We start from the raw sequence: 18384 nt of genomic DNA, 5'->3' as shown, positions 1-18384 counted from the left end.
CCGCATGTACTGGTCTCTCAGCTGCAGAGTCCCCTCCTGGTCCACCGCCATGGTCACCGTCACCGCGGGTCATCCCTTCCGTTTCTCCCTCTCAGACAGTGCGTGATTTCAACTAAAACTACCATTGTCTCCCTCAATGGGCCGTTCAAAGTTCATACGGAGCCGACAGCAGTCGACTGGGCAGCTGGACCCTGTGGGAGCATTGTATCTCTGCTCCCCGTGAGTCTGCACCAGTGGTACTACTGCCACTACAGCGCTCTAACAGCGCCGACATCTTATTGCCCAGAATTTTTAAAAACTCATCATCAATGGGAATTAAAGTTTGTTTTATATAACCTGGAATCAATTTGGATGCATCTCCTCATGGATGTCATCGGTCTCAATTGGCTTGAAATCACAAACCAGATTGGACAGATGCAACACTGAATTTAACAAAAGGAAGTCATGCTTGACAAAGCTGTCTGCTTTTTTAAACAAGGACAGATTGAGCAAAAGGAATAAGGACAACCAAGATGATATGGTGTTCTTGGCTTTCAGCAAGGTTACAGAACACAGACATGGTGGGGTAAATTAGTCGACTGAGAGAAAAGCGGGAGCAGGAGGGAAGGGGCTCTTTGAGACTGATCAGTGTGGTACAGAAAGGAAGAGGTTTTTTGCAGTTATAAAGATCGGGGCTGGGAGCTTCAGGCCAATGGGCAAGGACAGGGCAGGTGGAAAAACACAAGGTCATCCACCTTGGTGAACAAGCAGAGCTCATTTTAAATGGTGGGAGACTGAAATGTTTTGGTATACAGAGAGACCTGGGGTGACCCCATCCTCAATGTACTGAAGTTCAACATCTGGAACAAGTCATGAGGATGGCTAAGACTGGCCTTTGGTACAAGAGCATTTGGGTACAAACAATTCTGGTGAGACCAGACACCAAATATCTTGCAAGTCTGGTCACTTTACCCAAGGCAGGGTACAGCTGCAATAGAGGGAGTACAGCAGATTCACTGATCATCAGAAGGATTGGGGTGTGAGTGTGGTATGTGGCAGTGTTGTATGAAACGACTGAGCTAGTTTAGAAGGAGAAATGATGGCCTCACTGAAACATACAAGCAGGCTAGACAAAGGATATGTAGTAGAGGTTGTATATTTGGATTTTCAAAAAGCCTTTTCAAAAGGACGCGAGGCTGCTTAACAAGATGAGAGTCCATGGAATTACAGGAAAGATACTAGCTGATCAGCAGGAAACAGAGGAGGAATAAAGGGATCCTATTCTGGTTGACTACTGATTACCAGTGCTGTTCTGAAGGGGTAGGTGTTTGGGCAACTTTTTATACAGGTACACAATCTTTTATCTGGAACCCTTGGGGGACAGTGTGTTCTGAACTTCGGATTTTTCCAGATTTCGTGAAGCCAGATTTAAGCCCACCCGACGCGCGCTGCTGGTCTCTCCCCCTTGCCCATTTGACGCATGCTGCCAGTCTCTCCCCCTCGCCCGGCTGACTCACGCTGCCGTCACCCTCTCCCCAATTGCCAGATTTTGGAGTTTTCCGAATTCTAGATGTCCGGATAAAGGATTGTGTACCTGTATTGTACGCAAATGATTTGGATTGTAGAATGGCTTTGTGGCTAAATTTGCAGATGATACAAAGATATATGGAGGGGCAGGCAGCGAGGAGGAAATTAAGAGGATGCAAAGAGACAGATTAGGAGAATGGGCAAAGAAGTTACAAATGAAATACAATGTTGGAAAGTGCATGGTCATTAACTTTGGTAGAAGGAATAAAAGGGCCGACTTTGTTTAGATGGGGAGAAAATTCAAAGTTTGGAGGTGAAAAGGAACTTGGGAGTCCTTGTGCAGGATACCCTAAAGGTAAACCTCTAGGTTGAGTTGGTGGTGAAGAAGGCATATGCAATGTTGGCATTTTTATATAGAGGAATAAGGTATAAAAGCAGGGATACAATGTTGAGGTTTTATAAGACACCATAGAGGCTTGGATTATGGGGTACAGTTTTGGGCTCCTTAAGAAAGGATGTGCTGGCATTGGAGAGGGGTCAAAGATTCACAAGAATGATTTACTGGAATGAAGGGATTAGAAAATGAAGAACATTTGGCAGCTCTTAGATGGTAATCCTTGGAGTTCAGAAAAATGAGGTGGGACTTCAAACACTCCTCATAGAATAATCCTTTTACTTCCGGAATTATCCTTCTTAACCTCCCTGAGCCCTCTCCAATGTCAGCACATCTATTTCTTAAATGAGGAACCCAAAACTGTTCACAGTACTCCATGAGGTATCACCAGGTTTCAAGGGAAGATCTATTCCCTGAATTCTCTGCTAGGAATAATGAGTTGCTGCACCACCTGCTGGGAGGGAGCAGCAAGGGTCACACTGAGAAATTAGGCAAATCAACCCTTCACAGTTTACCTGGTGCATCTCCAAATCAAATCTAATCTCAAAATCCCAGCTGTGGTTCTCAGCTTCAACTTCCAGTAAGCCGAACATTCCCACACATATATGTCAGACCTCACTCTTAGAGCTTCACTGCTGAGTGATTTGCCCACAGTACGTCGTAACACCTAGTGGCTTCTCTCTGTAACACAGGTCTCACAAGGGCCAACTCTTTACAAATAGTCTGCTGAACTTGAGGAAGGACACTTCATATTCCTCAACAGACTTAACCCAATGTCAAATTTTAGAAGCCCCTCCCCATCCCTCATCTGGTTCCATTGTTTCCATCTCTTCTTTACCTACTACTGTTCTTACTTTGGTCTCTAATCTTTTCCCCTCCAGTGGTTTCCCTCTACCTTTATCTCTCCTGTCCAATACCTTATCACCTCTTCGTCCCTCCCCAGCCTATTCCAGCCTTTGATATCCTCCTTCCCACTTTAGCCTTGACAGATGGTCGAGACTAGAAACACTGACTATCCAGACACTGCCTGACCTGCAGCTCATGGTTTGCTCAGGATTCCAGCATCAACAGTTTTTGTGTTGTTCTGAACCCCCTCTGATGTCAGCCCCCAGAATATCACCTATCCCCGGCAAGTAACCCCGTGCTCTGAATCCACTCCTCTTTGGGCACTGTTAATCTCTCTGCCTTCCCTTCCCCACACGAGCTCCTCAGAACTTGGTTGCTCTGCCGAAGTCACTAATTTTAAAAAATGTTAAATTTCAGTGATACAGCACAGTAACTAGACCTGCCGGCCCATGCTGCACAAATACACCCATGTGACTAATTGTAAAAGACAATTATGCTGGAAAAACTCAAGTCACTCAGCATCCAGAGAAAGTAAAAGGTAACCAACATTTCAGGCCTGGGCCCTTCGTCAGACAGGCAGGAGTCTGAATGAAAAAGGTGGGAGGAGGGAGGAAGGGTCAGGAGCACAGGCTAACATGAGGCAGAAGAGAACAAAGCTAAGAAGTTTTGGAGTGAGGGTAGCTCTCTGAACAGAGAGGGAAAGGAGTGAAGAGCTGGAGAAAAAGAGACAGCGCGATAGGGAAAGAGAAACTTAGGTAGGGGATTAAAGGAAATGGGACAAGTCGATGTTCTTTCTGTCTGGTTGTAAAGTCCCCAGATGGAATACAAGGTGTGACCAATTAACCTACTAACCCCACACGTCTTTGGAACGTGGGTGAAACTGGAGTACCTGGAGGCGACCTACTCAGTCACGGGGAGGGGACATACAAACTCCTCAAATGCAGCATCAGATCCTGCGTGGCTAGTGCTGTTATAGCATTGTGCTCACCACCTATGTTAACTGTGTTGCCCGTGAAAAATGAGACTTGTTGCAATTATCTGACAGAAAATGTAACAGTAATTCAATTTGCTACTCAAGGATTTGCCCGTTTCATCTAACACCTAGTTGTTTTGTTCTCCCTTGCTCCCTCCAAAGGGCCTTCTCTGTGTTTTGTCTTGCAGATGACACAAGGGCCACCTCTCACCCAGCAGACTGCTTACTTGGTGGATATTGTGGTGGCTCATAGGAAGCAGAACTCCTTGGGTCCTGGTAGTATACATCTGGCTGCTGGCCAGGGGGGTACATTTGAGACCTCTGTGGTACCATCTGGATCTGCTTGGAGACCGGCATGGGTGGCATCTCAGCACTTATTCGTGGTGGCACAGAGAGGGCACTGATTGGCACTGAACCAAGGGAGCTCTTCTGTGGTAACTCTATCCTGCGGAGAAATAGGAAAGAAAAGGATTAGCTTGAAAGAATGTGGGGAGATCTACTGACATTCGAGAAGAGCAAGAACACAAGAAGCCCATCCAATTCCTGGAACCAGAAGGCTGAGGCCAAGACCAACTTTGAGGTTCAGCTACAGGTCTCAGCTCTTGAACCTCCCCTTGTAACACTAATCAGAGACTGCTCCAACACCATGAGTGTTGTCTGCACTTTTTTTTTGCACCATGATAACTGAAAATACATATTCTAGATTCGTATTTACTCTAAGCTCAAGAATAGTTTCTATCAAACAACGATCAGGCAATTTGAACCTCCCCTTGTTGCACTAATCAGAGACCACAAAAGGATTGTTTGCTTTTCTTTTTGCACAAGGATAACTAATTTTATTTTGGCATTTATTGTCTCTTTTAATTCAATTAAATATATTGTTGTAATTTTTTTTAAAGCTTTGAATAAATACTTGTTCAGATACAGCAAGTCAATTTTGGTGCATATGTACACTATAACAAGTGTACAACATGGGTGGCCAAACTACAGCCCTCAGGCCATTTATAAATGGCCATTAAAAGAAAAAAATGACAGAGCTGCTGTAACAGCAGCATTGCCACTGGAGTGGACCCGCAGTGAGTGAAGCCTCAGTGCTCCCAGGTGGAGTCCATCTGTCCAGTCTGACTGCTGTTGGCTCTGTACAGGTTTTAAATGGCTTATTAAGTGAGTTGTTGGTGATTCAAAACTGCTAGGCACTATATTGTTTGGTCCATGACTCCTTATATTTTACTGTATGTGTGACACACAACCAAACAAGTTTGGCCAACCCTGCTGTATGACAACAAACTTATTATTATTAAGTACCCCTGGAGATCATTTGGATCCTGATTATTTATGCACCTCTGCATTAGGATCTGAGCGATGATATGCTCACAGGAGGCCAACATGACGGGTGATGGTGGAAACAGGGTGAGGGGGGCGGGGGGAGAGGGACTTTGGAGATGTGGGGAATTTCAGCACTGGATCAGTAACCAGTTGTGCACCACTCCCACTGTCATTAGATTATCCTTGAGGGGATTGGGGCAAGAGGAGAGGATGACCTATGATTGGCGTTGCAGCTGTGTGGTGGGGGGGGTGGGGTAGAGGGCCGGAAGGATTGACAGAAATGATCCTGCCACTTGGTTCTGACCCTGGAGATAATTAGTGACTTTTGTATGTCCTAATTCGGTAAGAACCAACCAGAGTTGCCCACCACCAGCTGAAAGAAAAAAAAGAAAAATATTTGCAACATCTAGAAACGGTTTCAATGACCCACTGTTAAAGTGCACTGTTAGAAATCTAACACTATTCACAACAAGCAGAAAACCACCAAACACGGTTAATGAATAAATACCGAACAAGCCACCCAGCGTGGCCCTTCTAATCAGTGGGTACTGTGGGGGTGAGGGGGGAATCCAGAGGGGCGGAGGGATTGAGAGGCAGATCCAGAGAGGGTCCAGTGAAGAGGGAGGCGAGGGGATTCTAGTTGGGGGTATAAGCGGGTGAGAGGGGGGATACAGTGGGTGCAGGGGGATACAGTGGGTGCAGGGGATGATGGGGAATCCAGTGGAGGAAACAATGGGGATATGGTGGGGGCAGGGGGATGAGGGGAATACTGTGGAGGGAGGAGGTGAGAGGAATCCAGTGGGGGCATGGGAGGTGAGGGAGATTGAGAGGGGGCAAGAGAGTTGAGAGGTGGATCCAGTAGGGGAGAAGGGAGTGGAACAGTGGGGAGAAGAAGAGTTGGGATAGCAGAGAGGGGTAGGGGAGAGGGGATCCAGTGGGAGGGGGCACAAGGGAGAGTGGTATCAAGCTGGGGGGGTAGGTAGAGTGGGATTCAAATGGGGAAGGGGAGAATGGGGTGAGAGGGGGATCCAGAGGAAGGGAATCCAGTGCGTGTGGGTCAGAGGGGTAATTCCAGTGGGGGGAGAGGGGATCCAGTGTGCCAAGGTCAGATGGACTAGTCAAGTGGGGGTGGGTGGGCAGGATTGAGAGGGATCCAGTGCATGTGGAACAGAGGGTTATACACTCGGGGGTGGGGTGGGATAGGGTGGGGAAGGGGAGAGATGAGGATGGCCCATTTGGCTATAGGAGGTCTGGATGAGGCTCACTGGAGAGCCCCTGAGAACACTCCCAGCACTGGCAGACATTCCCACCCAGATGGGTGACCGCAGGAGCTGGGACTTTCATTGGGTGGGTTAAACGCCACCCCAACGGTTAAGAGCTTCCTTACGAGTCTGGAGGAGATCCTGACACCGATCCTGGGGCACTCATGCTCATGTCTCCCATCTTGCCTGGCTTCATGGCAATGTCGTAGGCGCAGTCGGTCCCGCGGGAGATCAGCTGGGCGATGTTGCTGCTTGTGGCGACCATACCGTTCTGAATGGACACAGGCTTGGAGCCAACTTCCAAGGAGCCCTCGTCTGATAGGCTGTTGGACGTGACTGACAACACCCCTCCCACCTTGCTGAGCTGGGTGAGGGACTGGCTGAGGGGTCGGCCGGCAGCGAGACGCTTGTTCCTCATGCGAAACCTGGAAGGGAGAGGTGGCGTGAGGTGTCGCATGTGGTCAGGACGGAAGGGGCCCATCATGCTCGGGGTACTCCCTGTCATCAGCCCAGTGGCAGGGAAAGGAAGTGACTGCCTCCTAAATGATTACGAAAGCCATATTGTCCCTCCTAACGCATTTTAGATGCTTTACAATGGAAGCTGTAGAGTCAAAAGTCATCCAATCAGACAATAGGGGGCGGGGGGGAAAGGGGGGGCAGTGTCTGATTGTTGTGACCACAATGGCAAGACATTACATGGACATTGAATTCAAGAGTAAGGAAGTCATTTTCGAATCATAGAATAGTACAGCACAGAAACAGGCCAACCTAGCCTGTCCCAAACTATTATTCTATTATTCTGCCTCATCCCAGTGACATGCACCCAACTATAACCCTCAATATCCCTCCCATCCGCGAACCCAATGAAATTTTTCTTCAATGTCAAAATTGAGCCCGCATTTACAACTTTAGCTGGCACCCTCCACCCCTTCACTGCTCTCTGCGTGAAGAAGCTCCCCCAATGTTCCTTTAGACACTTCACCTATCACCTTTAACACATGTTGCAGCAATATAAAACTTTGGTTAGGCCACACTTGGAATCTTGTGTGCAGTTCTGGTTGCCCCATTACAGGAAGTAAAGTGGACACTTTAGAAAGAGATTTACCATGATGTTGCCTGGTTTAGGAGTTATGAGCTGTGTAAGGCTTTGGACAAATTTGTGTTGTTTTTTCACCTGGAGCATCAGAGGCTAAGGGGAGGCACGATAGAATTTTATAAATTATGAGAGCTATTGATAGGGTGGACATTCAGAATTTTTTCCCTGGAGTGAAAATGTCACAACCTTGAGGACATGAATTTAAGGTTGGCGGTGGGGGAGTTTTTTTTAATTAAAAAAAAAATTTTCACACTGTGAACCATATCAATCAAAATACATACAAACATTTCCCTTTTAAATATACACAGTGGCATTTTCTCCCCACCTTCCCTCCCCCCTTCCCACTCCCCTCCCCCCTTCCCACTCCCCTCCAAACCCATTAAACGTTCAACATATACAATACAATAAAACCATTGAACAATGCCATCACTCAATGACAATAAACAAGAAAAATCTACTTTTACACACTGGATCAAGTCATTTTGTCTTCTTATCATTTTAGGGGGGTGGAGGTCCGAGGCAAACCCTCTCTGTTATGTTCCATGTACGGTTCCCAAATTTGTTCAAATAATGTGACTTTATTTTTTAAATTATATGTTATTTTTTCCAATGGAATATATTTATTCATTTCCATGTTCCATTGCTATATTCTCAGGCTCTCTTCTGATTTCCAAGTTGACATTGTACATTTTTTTGCTACAGCTAAGGCTATCATAATAAATCTTTTTTGCGCTTCATCCAGTTTGAGGCCTAATTCTTCTTATATTACTTAAAAGAAAGATTTCTGGATTTTTTGGTATGTTGCTTTTTGTGATTTTATTTAATACCGGATTTAGATATTCCCAAAACTTTTTCCACTTTTTCACATGCCCAAATTGCATGTACTGTTGTTCACGTTTCCTTCTTACAGCAAAAGCATCTATCTGATACTGTTGGGTCCCATTTATTTAACTTTTGGGGCGTGATATATAGCTTGTGTAACCAATTATATTGTATCATGTGTAACCTCATGTTTATTGTATTTCTCATAGATCGGGAGCATAGCTTTTCCCATTTTTCATTTTTTATCTTTATGTTTAGATCTTGTTCCCACTTTTGTTTACAGCTTATTTCATCATTCTCTTTCTCTTGCAGCTTGATGTACATGTTCGATATAAATCTTTTTATTATCATGTGTCTGTAATCACATATTCAAAGCTGCTTCCTTCTAGTATTCTCAGTCTGCTTCCCAATCTATCTTTTAAGTAGGCTTTCAGTTGATGGTATGCAAACATTGTACCATGAGTTATTCCATATTTGTACTTCATTTGTTCAAATGTTAATAAATTATTTCCCAAAAAACAATTTTCTATTCTTTTAATTCCTTTTCTCTCCCATTCTCTAAAGGAATTTGTGGATTTTGTAAAAGGAATTTGTGGATTTTGCGTCAATAATAATTTTGGTATTTGGTCATTTGTTTTTTTCCTTTGTAGGTGAATTTTCTTCCATATATTGAGTAAATGATGCAATACTGGTGAGCTTTTATATTATACCAGCTTTTTATCCCTCTTATAAAGTATATGTTCCAGTACCTTCTCCCCTATTTTATCGAGCTCTATCTTTGTCCAGTCTGGTTTTTCCCTTGTCTGATAAATACCTTAATTGTGCTGCTCTGTAATAATTTTTAAAGTTTGGTAACTGCAAACCACCTTGGTGGTACCTCTCTGTTAATTTATCTACGCTATCCTCAGTTTTTCCCCTTTCCATAAAAATTTCCTTATTATTCTCTTTAGTTCATTAAAGAATTTCTCTGTTAAGGGAATTGGTAACGATTGAAATAAGTATTGTATCCTTGGGAAGACATTCATTTTAATGCAATTTACCCTCCCTATCAATGTTAGTGGTAATTCTTTCCAATGTTCTAAGTCTTCCTGCAATTTCTTTATTAGTGGCTGATAATTTAATTTGTACAAGTGTTTTAATTTATTATCTAACCTAATACCTAGGTATCGGATTGCTTGTGTTTGCCATTTAAATGGTGATTCTTTTTAAAATTCTGAATAATCCACATTACTCATTGGCATCGCTTCACTTTTATTTGCGTTGATCTTGTACCCCGATTATTTCTCCATATTCCTTCAATTTCTTATGTAGTTCTTTTATTGATATTTCTGGTTCTGTTAAGTATACTATGATGTCATCTGCAAATAAACTGATTTTATACTCCCTCTCCTTTATTTTTATCCCTTTTATTTTATTTTATGTTCTTATCAGTTCTGCCAATGGTTCTATTGCGAAAGCAAACAGTGAGGGAGATAGTGGACATTCCAACCTAGTTGACCTACTTAATTTAAATTGGTTCGATTCATATCCATTTACTGTTACCTTCGCCAATGGTCCATTATGAAATGCTTTAATCCAATTAATATATTTTTTCTGGTAGATTGAATCTCTGTAGTACTTTGAATAAATAATTCCATTCTACCATGTCAAAGGCTTTTTCTGCGTCTAAAGCTACAGCCACTGTTGGCTTCTTATTTCCTTGAACTGCATGAATAGATTAATAAGTTTACAGACATTATCCGCTGTTCGTCTTAATAAATCCAGTTTGATCTTGTTTTACTATTTTTGGTACACAGTCGGCCAATCTGTTTGCTAATAATTTTGCTATTATCTTATAATCTGAATTAAGTGGAGATATTGGTCTATATGATGCTGGTGTTAGTGGATCCTTCCTCGTCTTTGGTACTACTGTAATTATTGCTGTCTTGCCAGATTCATATCTGGCAAGTTTTGTGTTTTTTCTACCTGGTTCATTACTTCCAGGAGAGGAGGAGTTAATAAGTCTTTAAATGTTTTATAGAATTCTACTGGGAATCGATCCTCTCCTGTTATTATTGTTAAGCAGCTTTTTAAAATATATCCTGTACTTCCTCTATTTCAAATGGCTTTATCAATTTGTTTTGTTCCTCTTGCAATTTTGGCAGTTCAATTTTAGCTAAAAACTCTTCTATTTTATCATCTTTCCCCTCGTTCTCAGTTTGGTATAATTATTCATAAAATTCCTTAAACTTCTCATTAATCTCTATTGGATTATATGTAATGTGTTTGTCCTTTTTCCTTGATGCCAATACTGTTCTTTTAGTTTGTTCTGTTTTAAGTTGCCAGTCTAATATTTTGTGTTTTTTCTCCTAGCTCATAATACTTTTGCTTTATTTTCATTCTCCACCTTATATGTTTGTAATGTTTCGTATTTTATTTTTTTGTCTGCCAATTCTCTTTTTGTTACATCATCCCTTGTTGCTAGTTCTTTTTCTGTACTTACTATCTCCCTTTCCAACTGTTCTATTTCCTGACTGTAGTCCTTTTTCATTTTAGTTACATAACTTATTATCTGCCCTCTAATGAAGGCTTTCATTGCATCCCATAATATAAATTTGTCTTTCACTGATTCCATATTTATTTCAAAGTACATTTTAATTTGGCATTCAATAAATTCTCTAAATCCTGCCTTTTAAGTAGAATGGAGCTTAACCTCCATCTATATGTTCTTGGTGGGATTTCCTCCAGTTCTACTGCTAATAACAGGGGTGAATGATCAGATAGTAATCTAGCTTTATATTCAGTTTTCCCAACTCTCCCTTGAATATGGGCTGACAACAAAAACATATCAATCCTTGAGTATGTTTTATGCTACTCGAATAATATGAGTATTCCTTCTACTTTGGGTGCTTCCTCCTCCATATATCCATAAGTTTCATTTCCTGCATTGATTTAACCATAAATTTGGCCACTTTATTCTTTTTGCTCGTCTTTTGTCCAGTTTTATCCTACATTGGATCGAAATTAAGGTTAAAAACCCCTCCTATCAATATATTCCCCTGCGTATCTACAATCTTCAAAAAAATATCTTGCATAAACTTTTGATCCTCGTCATTAGGTATATATTGAGCAAATTCCAAAATTCTGAATATATCTGACACTTTATCATTACATATCTCCCTGCTGGATCTATTATTTCCTCTGTTTTGATTGGTACACTTTTATTAATTAATATAGCTACACCTCTGGCTTTTGAATTATGTGATGCTGCTACTACGTGCCCTACCCAGTCTCTCTTTAATTTATTATGTTCCACTTCAGTTAGATGTGTTTCCTGCACAAATGCTATGTCTATTTTTTCAGGAAATTTAATAGCCTTTTTCATTTCATTTGGTTATGTATTCCATTAATATTTATAGTCATATAGTTCAACATGGCCATCTCATATCCTGTTTACACCTCATTTCCGCTTCCTCACCACCACCATTCCCTTTTCCCCATTTTCATCTCTCAGTTTTCCCTTTTTCATGTGTATGACAACACATTTGAAACATAAAATACTTCAACAACTCCCACATCTAATATTCCCTTCACCCCAAATTTCCCCCCTCTCTCTGAGTTGCCCCTTATCCCTTGCCGGCAACCACAACTCCCCTCGCGGTGGGGGAGTTTGAGGTGGTGTGGAATTAAAGGAAATATGCTGGACAGAGTCTTTTTTTTTTTAAAAGTGGGAGCCTGGAATTGATAGCCATATGCGGTGATGGAAGCAGATACAATAGTAGTGTTTAAGAAAGGCACACGAAGAAGAAATGGATGGAGGAATGTGGATCATGTGCAAGCACCAGAGTTTTAGTTTAATTTGGACATCATGTTCAGCAGACACAGGCCAAAGGGCCAGTTCTGTCCTGTGCTATGTTGCAAGAATTCATGTGTGTGTGATGGATATATGCAAGACTGGAAGGGCAGAGTAGTCAGTTCCAGCAGGGATATGCCCAACATGAAACAGAGTGCAATTTTCTTTGCGGGGGAGGCTGTCACTGAATAGGCCCCGAGTGAAATGTTAATATGTACTCATCAGAAACAATGTGCAATGATTTCATCAGAGTGCACTGAGAGCTGGTTGTACTGAGGTTCTGGGCAGACCTGCCACTGATATTATCTATCCTGCCCTGAGACCCTCACTGGATCCAGGCTCCTGTCCTGGGCCTTTACCCAGAATCAGGCTCCTGTCCTGGGCTCTTTCCCAGATCCAGGCTCCTGGCAATTAGTCAGTCTTAGAAGGGTGCATTTGTCCAAGGGTTCCAGCAACTACCACTGCTGTCACATTGTTCTTTAGGGCCACATGACCTCTTTGGCATTTGGTGTCTCTGCTGACAGCTTACCTGATGTGAGAAAGAGAGGGAGGTGTCAGGGTATTGTGGGGAAACTTGGTCAGCCTCTGTCTAAAACAGAGGTTCTCAACCTTTTTCTTTCCACTCACATACCACTTTTTAGGTAAGAGCTCATAGAATAAGGGGAGACGTGACAACCTGGCTATCACTTAGAAGGTAGAGTTGAAAAAGGGTCTTTATCATGCTGTAAGTATACAAAAGTGCTGGAGAAACTCAGCAGGTTGTGCAGCATCCATAGGAGGCACAGATATATAACTATTTCAGCTCTGAGCCTTCATCAAGATACCAGCAAATAGGAGGCAGGTGCCTGAATAGAAAAAAGTGGGGGAGAGACGGGGAGGGGGATGAGGATGGAGGAAAGGGCAGGGGGAGGAACACAGGCCATCAGCCAAGAGGCCATTGGCAGACAAGGATGGAAGGGCAGGAGAAAAGGTGTCCAAAGGGGGTCACGTGATGCGAGGTGAGTGAGAAGATGTACAATCCCTGAGCTCTCAGATCTACAAGAAAATAAACCTGGAAAAAAAAATATCAAAACAACAACCAAAATACTCACTGACAACATGGGAATATGTCAAGAACAGAAGAATGACAAAGAAAAATAAAATCACAAGTAAGAACAGTAAAGAATCAGCCCTGAAGCCAGGAGACCGAGTTGAGGTACCTCATGGTGAAGAAAATGAAAGAGGCGCTTCAAGGCACACTGTGGAGGGCGTTGCCCAGCCTTTGCAGCCCTTGGAGTCTCTGCAGGAGAGTCAGGACCAAGGAGGTGACACTGCCTTGGACAAGCAAGCAAATGGTAGGAGCCCAGCAAAGCAGCTTGGGGACAGGGAGGGACTCAGAACACCTCTCTCACAGCAGGAGTGTTTGGTCAGGTCCGCTTGCACTGAGCACGATGCTTGTGCTATGGCCAGTGGGAGCAGAGAGGCTGAGAAACGCGGGAGAGGAACCGAACCGGGAGGTGGTGAGTCCAACAAGGTCCAACGTCGGGTTGGGGGTAATGAAGTGTACAAGTGGTGAGAGCGACGAGGAGGAGGGGGACCACATCGGAGACAGCAATGGGATCACTGGAGGACAATACCACAAGGGCTAGAAAAATCTTACCAGTGAGGGAGGACTCAGAGCCCTCCTTGCGAGATGTACTGTAGGCCTTAGGCCTCATGGAAGGTAGGTTCTTTCAAGCTGTGGACAAGAGTCCAGGACATGGGGAAAAAAATTAGATAAAATGCAGGAAGCCCTCTCAGAATTAACAGGTAGAATGACAGAAGTTGAGGACAGGGTGGGAGAAAGGGAAAGTTGGACATCCTAGAAAACCACAGTCGTAGGAAGAACATAAAAATAGTGGGATTGAAAAAAGACAACGAGGGGAAAACACTATGGATTTTTTTCAAAGCTAGATCACTGAAGTGCTGGGTAAAGATTTATTGGGGGATAGGGTGAAGGTGGAGAGGGCACATAGGTCATCCATACTGAAGCCAGGTCCTAGGCAGAAACCCTATTCAGTCCTGGTGAATCTGTTGCATTTTTACCAGGACAGGGAAAAATATTAGGAGCGACAGTGGTGGCCAGTGCAAGTAGGGGGGTGGGGGGGGGGGGGGGGTGTGGTATAAGATATTCTTCTACCTTAACATCAGTGCAGCCCTTTTAAAGTGCAGAAAAGAGTTTGAGCCAGTGAAAAGGCTGGTGAAGCAGAAAGGATATGAGTGTGTCCTGTGATATCCAGCCACCCTGAAAGTGGTATTGCTGGGGTGGGGGGAAAGGAAATTTTTGGCGGAGGTGGGAAAGGCACAGCAGTTTGCTGAGGAATTACCTGTGCTCGAGGATGAAAAAAGAGCAAGAGCAAGAATGGAAATTAATGTATTGACACTGTAAATAACTACTGTAGAATGTTAAGCATTTTTATGTAAATATGGATAAATATTGGGTTTATAACTGCATGTGAAACGAGAAGGAAAAAGGGAACTGACAGAACTCTGTGGTGGGGGTAGGTGAGGAAGATGGAAGGGAGAGGTGTGGATCACATAGGCCGAGTAATAGAGGGAAATGGCGATAGCAGGGAGAAGCAGTCGTCAGGGTGGGGGGAGGATGAGGAGGGGGGGAATAGGAGAAGGGAGTATGGTGAGGGCTGGGGGCTTGTTGTAGTATTTTGTGTTACTTTTGCCTTTTTTCTCTTTTTTTTTGTTCAATATTTTTTCTTGTCTGTCCTTTTTTGGTTCATGGTTCTAGTCCTTGTTTTATCTTCCCAGTGTTTTGTCACAGGCTTGGTGGGCTGGATCAAACAGCTGAAGGAAAAAAATTGGATAAACGATAGATATGGGGCAGTGGAGGTATGGAGGAAAACACAGGTCTGAGATTCTCTGAGGCAATGACTAAGAGAATAAAGTATGTTAATTTTAATGTTAATGGCTTGAATGCAAGAGTGAAGAGGAAGAGTCTTGGCACACATTAAAAAAAGGGGGCGGATCTGGCCTTTCTCCAAGAAACACATTTAACAGAGTGGGAACTCCAAAAGGAATGGGTGGTCCAGGTAATAGCCTCCTCGTTCGGCTCAAATGTAGGGGAGGGGGAGTGGGTGGCAATTCTGATAGCTAAGAGTGTTCCAGTGAGAGTGCAGAATGTGATCACAGACTGAATAGGAAGATTTGTAATGGTGCACTGTCAGATATATTCAGAATCCTGGATCTTAGAAATTGTGTATGACCCAACTTTGATGGTGAAAAGTTCATACAGCATATTTTCCTGAGATTGGCAGAGGGAAAGGAGAACATTTTGGTTGGGGGAGATTTTAATTTTTGTCTGACCCTGTCTTAGATAAGTCAACAAAGAAATTAACTAAAACAAAGGAGGCGAGGGGTTCAGTTGACTGTATGGAGGAGCTAAACTTAATAGATGTGTGGAGATAGAAACATCTGAGGGAGAGGGATTATTCCTTCTACTCAAAGCATCACGACTCCTACTCTAGATTTTTTTCTTGGCTTCAGCCCATGTAGAGGCAAGGATCATGGAGGCTGAGTGCACAGTAAGACCTCTCTCAGATCATTCACCCCTGACATTAATAATAGATATGACAGATAAGCAGGATATGCCATACAGGTGGTGAATACGTTGGCGTTAAAGAAGCTGGTGTTATAACAATGCAGATAGAAATGTTCTGCATGACTACTCTACTCCAGATAAATTTGTCCTATGGGATAACCTCAAAGCAAATTTGAGAGGTTAAATAATTGGATATACCAAAAGAGTAAAAATAATGAGGGAGGTGGACGAATTAGAAAAGGAAATTACTCATTTAGTAAAGGATTTCTAAAAATAGGGTTCAGAAGACCATTATAGGGCTCTAACAAATTTAAAAAAACTGAAAAACAATATGTACAGTATGGAAAAGGGCCATAACATGGTCAAAACAAAAATACTATGAATTTGGAGAGTAGACAAAGTCCTTCTTGACAACTGAGGACACAACAGGCCTCAAGGACGATCAATGTGATACAAAATGGGAATGGCAGGATCACCCATAAACCTGATTAATGAGACAGGGAATTCTATGAGGGTTTACACAAATCAGAATTGACAGGGGGGGTGGGGGGGAGGGTCCGATAAAACCAGGGAGTTCCTGTCTGAATTAGAATAACAAAATTTAGACCCAGAAGAACAGGAAGGCCTAGATCTTCCCTGCACGGAAGAAGATAGGGAAAGCATTGAATTTGCTGGAGGCTAACAAGTCTTCAGGGGAGGATGGGTTTCTACCCAAGTTTTATAAGGAATTTAAAGATTTATTGATGCCTCTCTATATGGAGATGGTAGAACAGGCAATGGAAATCCATACTTTGCTGGAATCTTTTTCGACAGCAATCATTACAACAATACTTAAGAAAGACAAAGATCTGCTAATGTCATCTTCTTATACTGTTGAACATGGAGATAAGATACCGGCCAAACCCCTAGGAATTGGATTGGTGAAACATCTGCTGAAACTAATAAATAAAGAATAAGCAGGGTTTGTGAAAAAAAGACAGGCAGCAGATAACATTGGCAGATTGTTGAATATAATGTATCTGGCGCAAACCAGGAACAAGAGAGGTTTGGCTGTGACCCTGAATGCAGAAAAGGCATTTGACAGATTGGAGTGGAATTTTTTATTAAAGTGCTGGACAAGTTGGGGTTTGGGGCAACTTTTATAAATTGGGCAAGGGCGGTGGACCATGCGCCCAAGGCTAAAGTTGTGATCAATGGACAAATTTCTCCAGCTTTCCAATTGATAAGATCAAATAGACAGGGTGCACGCTATCTCCAGCTGTTTGTACTAGCCATGGATCTACTGGCTGAAGCCATTCACCAGGATCCAGGCATCAAGGGTTTTAGATCAGGCCAGGAAGAACATAAAATCAATTTATTTGCGATTGACGTACTGATATATCTGATAGACTCAGCAAACTTATTGTCCAAGCTGGCTCTACTTTGGAGGACTGTGGGGACAAGAGTGAAACCATGCCATTTACTAAGGGTGAATTAGTCAATTTCAAGAAAACAGTTATTTAAAGTGGCTACAAAACAGGATCAAATATCTTGAAGTCAGAGAAGACAATAACTGGAATAATTTATATAAACTAAATTATACCCTCTTGCTTGGAAGAATTGAGGAGGACTTAAATAGGTAGATGACTCTGCCCATAACTTTAGTGGGCAAGGTCAACTGTGTTAAATCAAACACGTTGCCAAGACTTCAGAACCTCTTCCAGATACTGCCCGTGGGATTCTTCCAAAATTTGCTCTCTTGAATAAGAACATTTCTATGGAATAGAAAGGTAGCCAGGGTCTCTATGGAAAAATTGACCTGGGATTAGAGTTTGGGCAGATTACAAATGCCAGACTTCAAGAAATACTATTGGGCAGCCCAGTTGAGATACATCGTCTCACTCTTTGAAGGGGGTGTATCATCTGGGCACAAATTTACCTGGACGTGGTAGGTGAGAAGGTAGCAGAGGACTTTATTTATAAATGGGACGCTAAATTGTTATCTGGGAAATCAGGCAGCCCTATACAAAAACAAATGATCTTAATTTGGAATAAGATTAACCAATATCTAGGAATCAAAGTGGGGCAGTCCCCAAAACATCCCCAACTCCAAACAGATTAATACCATTGACGATAGGTAACAAAATTCTGGACACCTGGTGTTGTAATGGTGTCAGGTGCATGGGGCAGTGGCAGCTAATGTCACTTGAAAAACTCAGCAATAAGTATGATTTATCAAATAAGATGTTCCCACAGTCTTCCAAAGTAGAGCCAGCTTGGACAACGAGTTTGCTGGGTCTGTCAGATATATCAGGACAAATTAGGTCCAACTATGGCCCTACCAGAGTGCAGTGACAGAGACCTTGATTTGAAGGGGGAAAACACACGAAAGTTCATCTCGGCAATGTATTTCTAGCTCCAAGCGGAAGGTCCTAAACCAAGCCTTCACAAATCAAGACTGAGGTGGGAGACGAATGCTCGGAATTTCGACTGATGAGCGATGCTGGTCCGACTTGTGTTGGATCAGCATGACTGCAATCATTAATGTGTGGTATAGGCTAGTACAATACAACTTTCTACACCAGCTATACCCGATAGCGCAAAAATTGAACAAATCTAAACCAGAATTGTCAAACCAATGTTTCAGATTTGGCATTAAGACAGGAACCTTTGTACATGCAACCTGGATATGTGCCACGGTGAGAACCTTTTGGGTGGAACTAGGCCAAGTCCTAGAAAAAAAATATAATTGAAGAATTCCTGCAGGACTCAGAGTT

At 42.9% G+C, this 18384-nt stretch overlaps 1 protein-coding gene across 9 annotated transcripts in view; it reads right to left on the bottom strand.

Moving 5' to 3' along the window:
- Positions 1-18384, bottom strand: part of LOC138763431 (roquin-1-like) — a 137465-nt gene that overhangs the window by 25834 nt on the left and 93247 nt on the right. For all 9 annotated transcript variants that reach the window (XM_069937552.1, XM_069937545.1, XM_069937547.1 and 6 more), the window contains 2 exons: positions 6433-6732; positions 3947-4164 (listed from right to left, as the gene is read on the bottom strand). In XM_069937552.1, coding sequence (XP_069793653.1) covers positions 3947-4164; positions 6433-6732 — 518 coding nt within the window. The remainder of the gene's footprint in view (positions 1-3946; positions 4165-6432; positions 6733-18384) is intronic.

The sequence above is a fragment of the Narcine bancroftii genome, chromosome 5, assembly GCF_036971445.1.
Source record: "Narcine bancroftii isolate sNarBan1 chromosome 5, sNarBan1.hap1, whole genome shotgun sequence".
Lineage (NCBI taxonomy): Eukaryota > Metazoa > Chordata > Chondrichthyes > Torpediniformes > Narcinidae > Narcine > Narcine bancroftii.
Note: the sequence above shows the minus strand (reverse complement) of the source record. Positions and strands in the feature narration are given on the sequence as shown.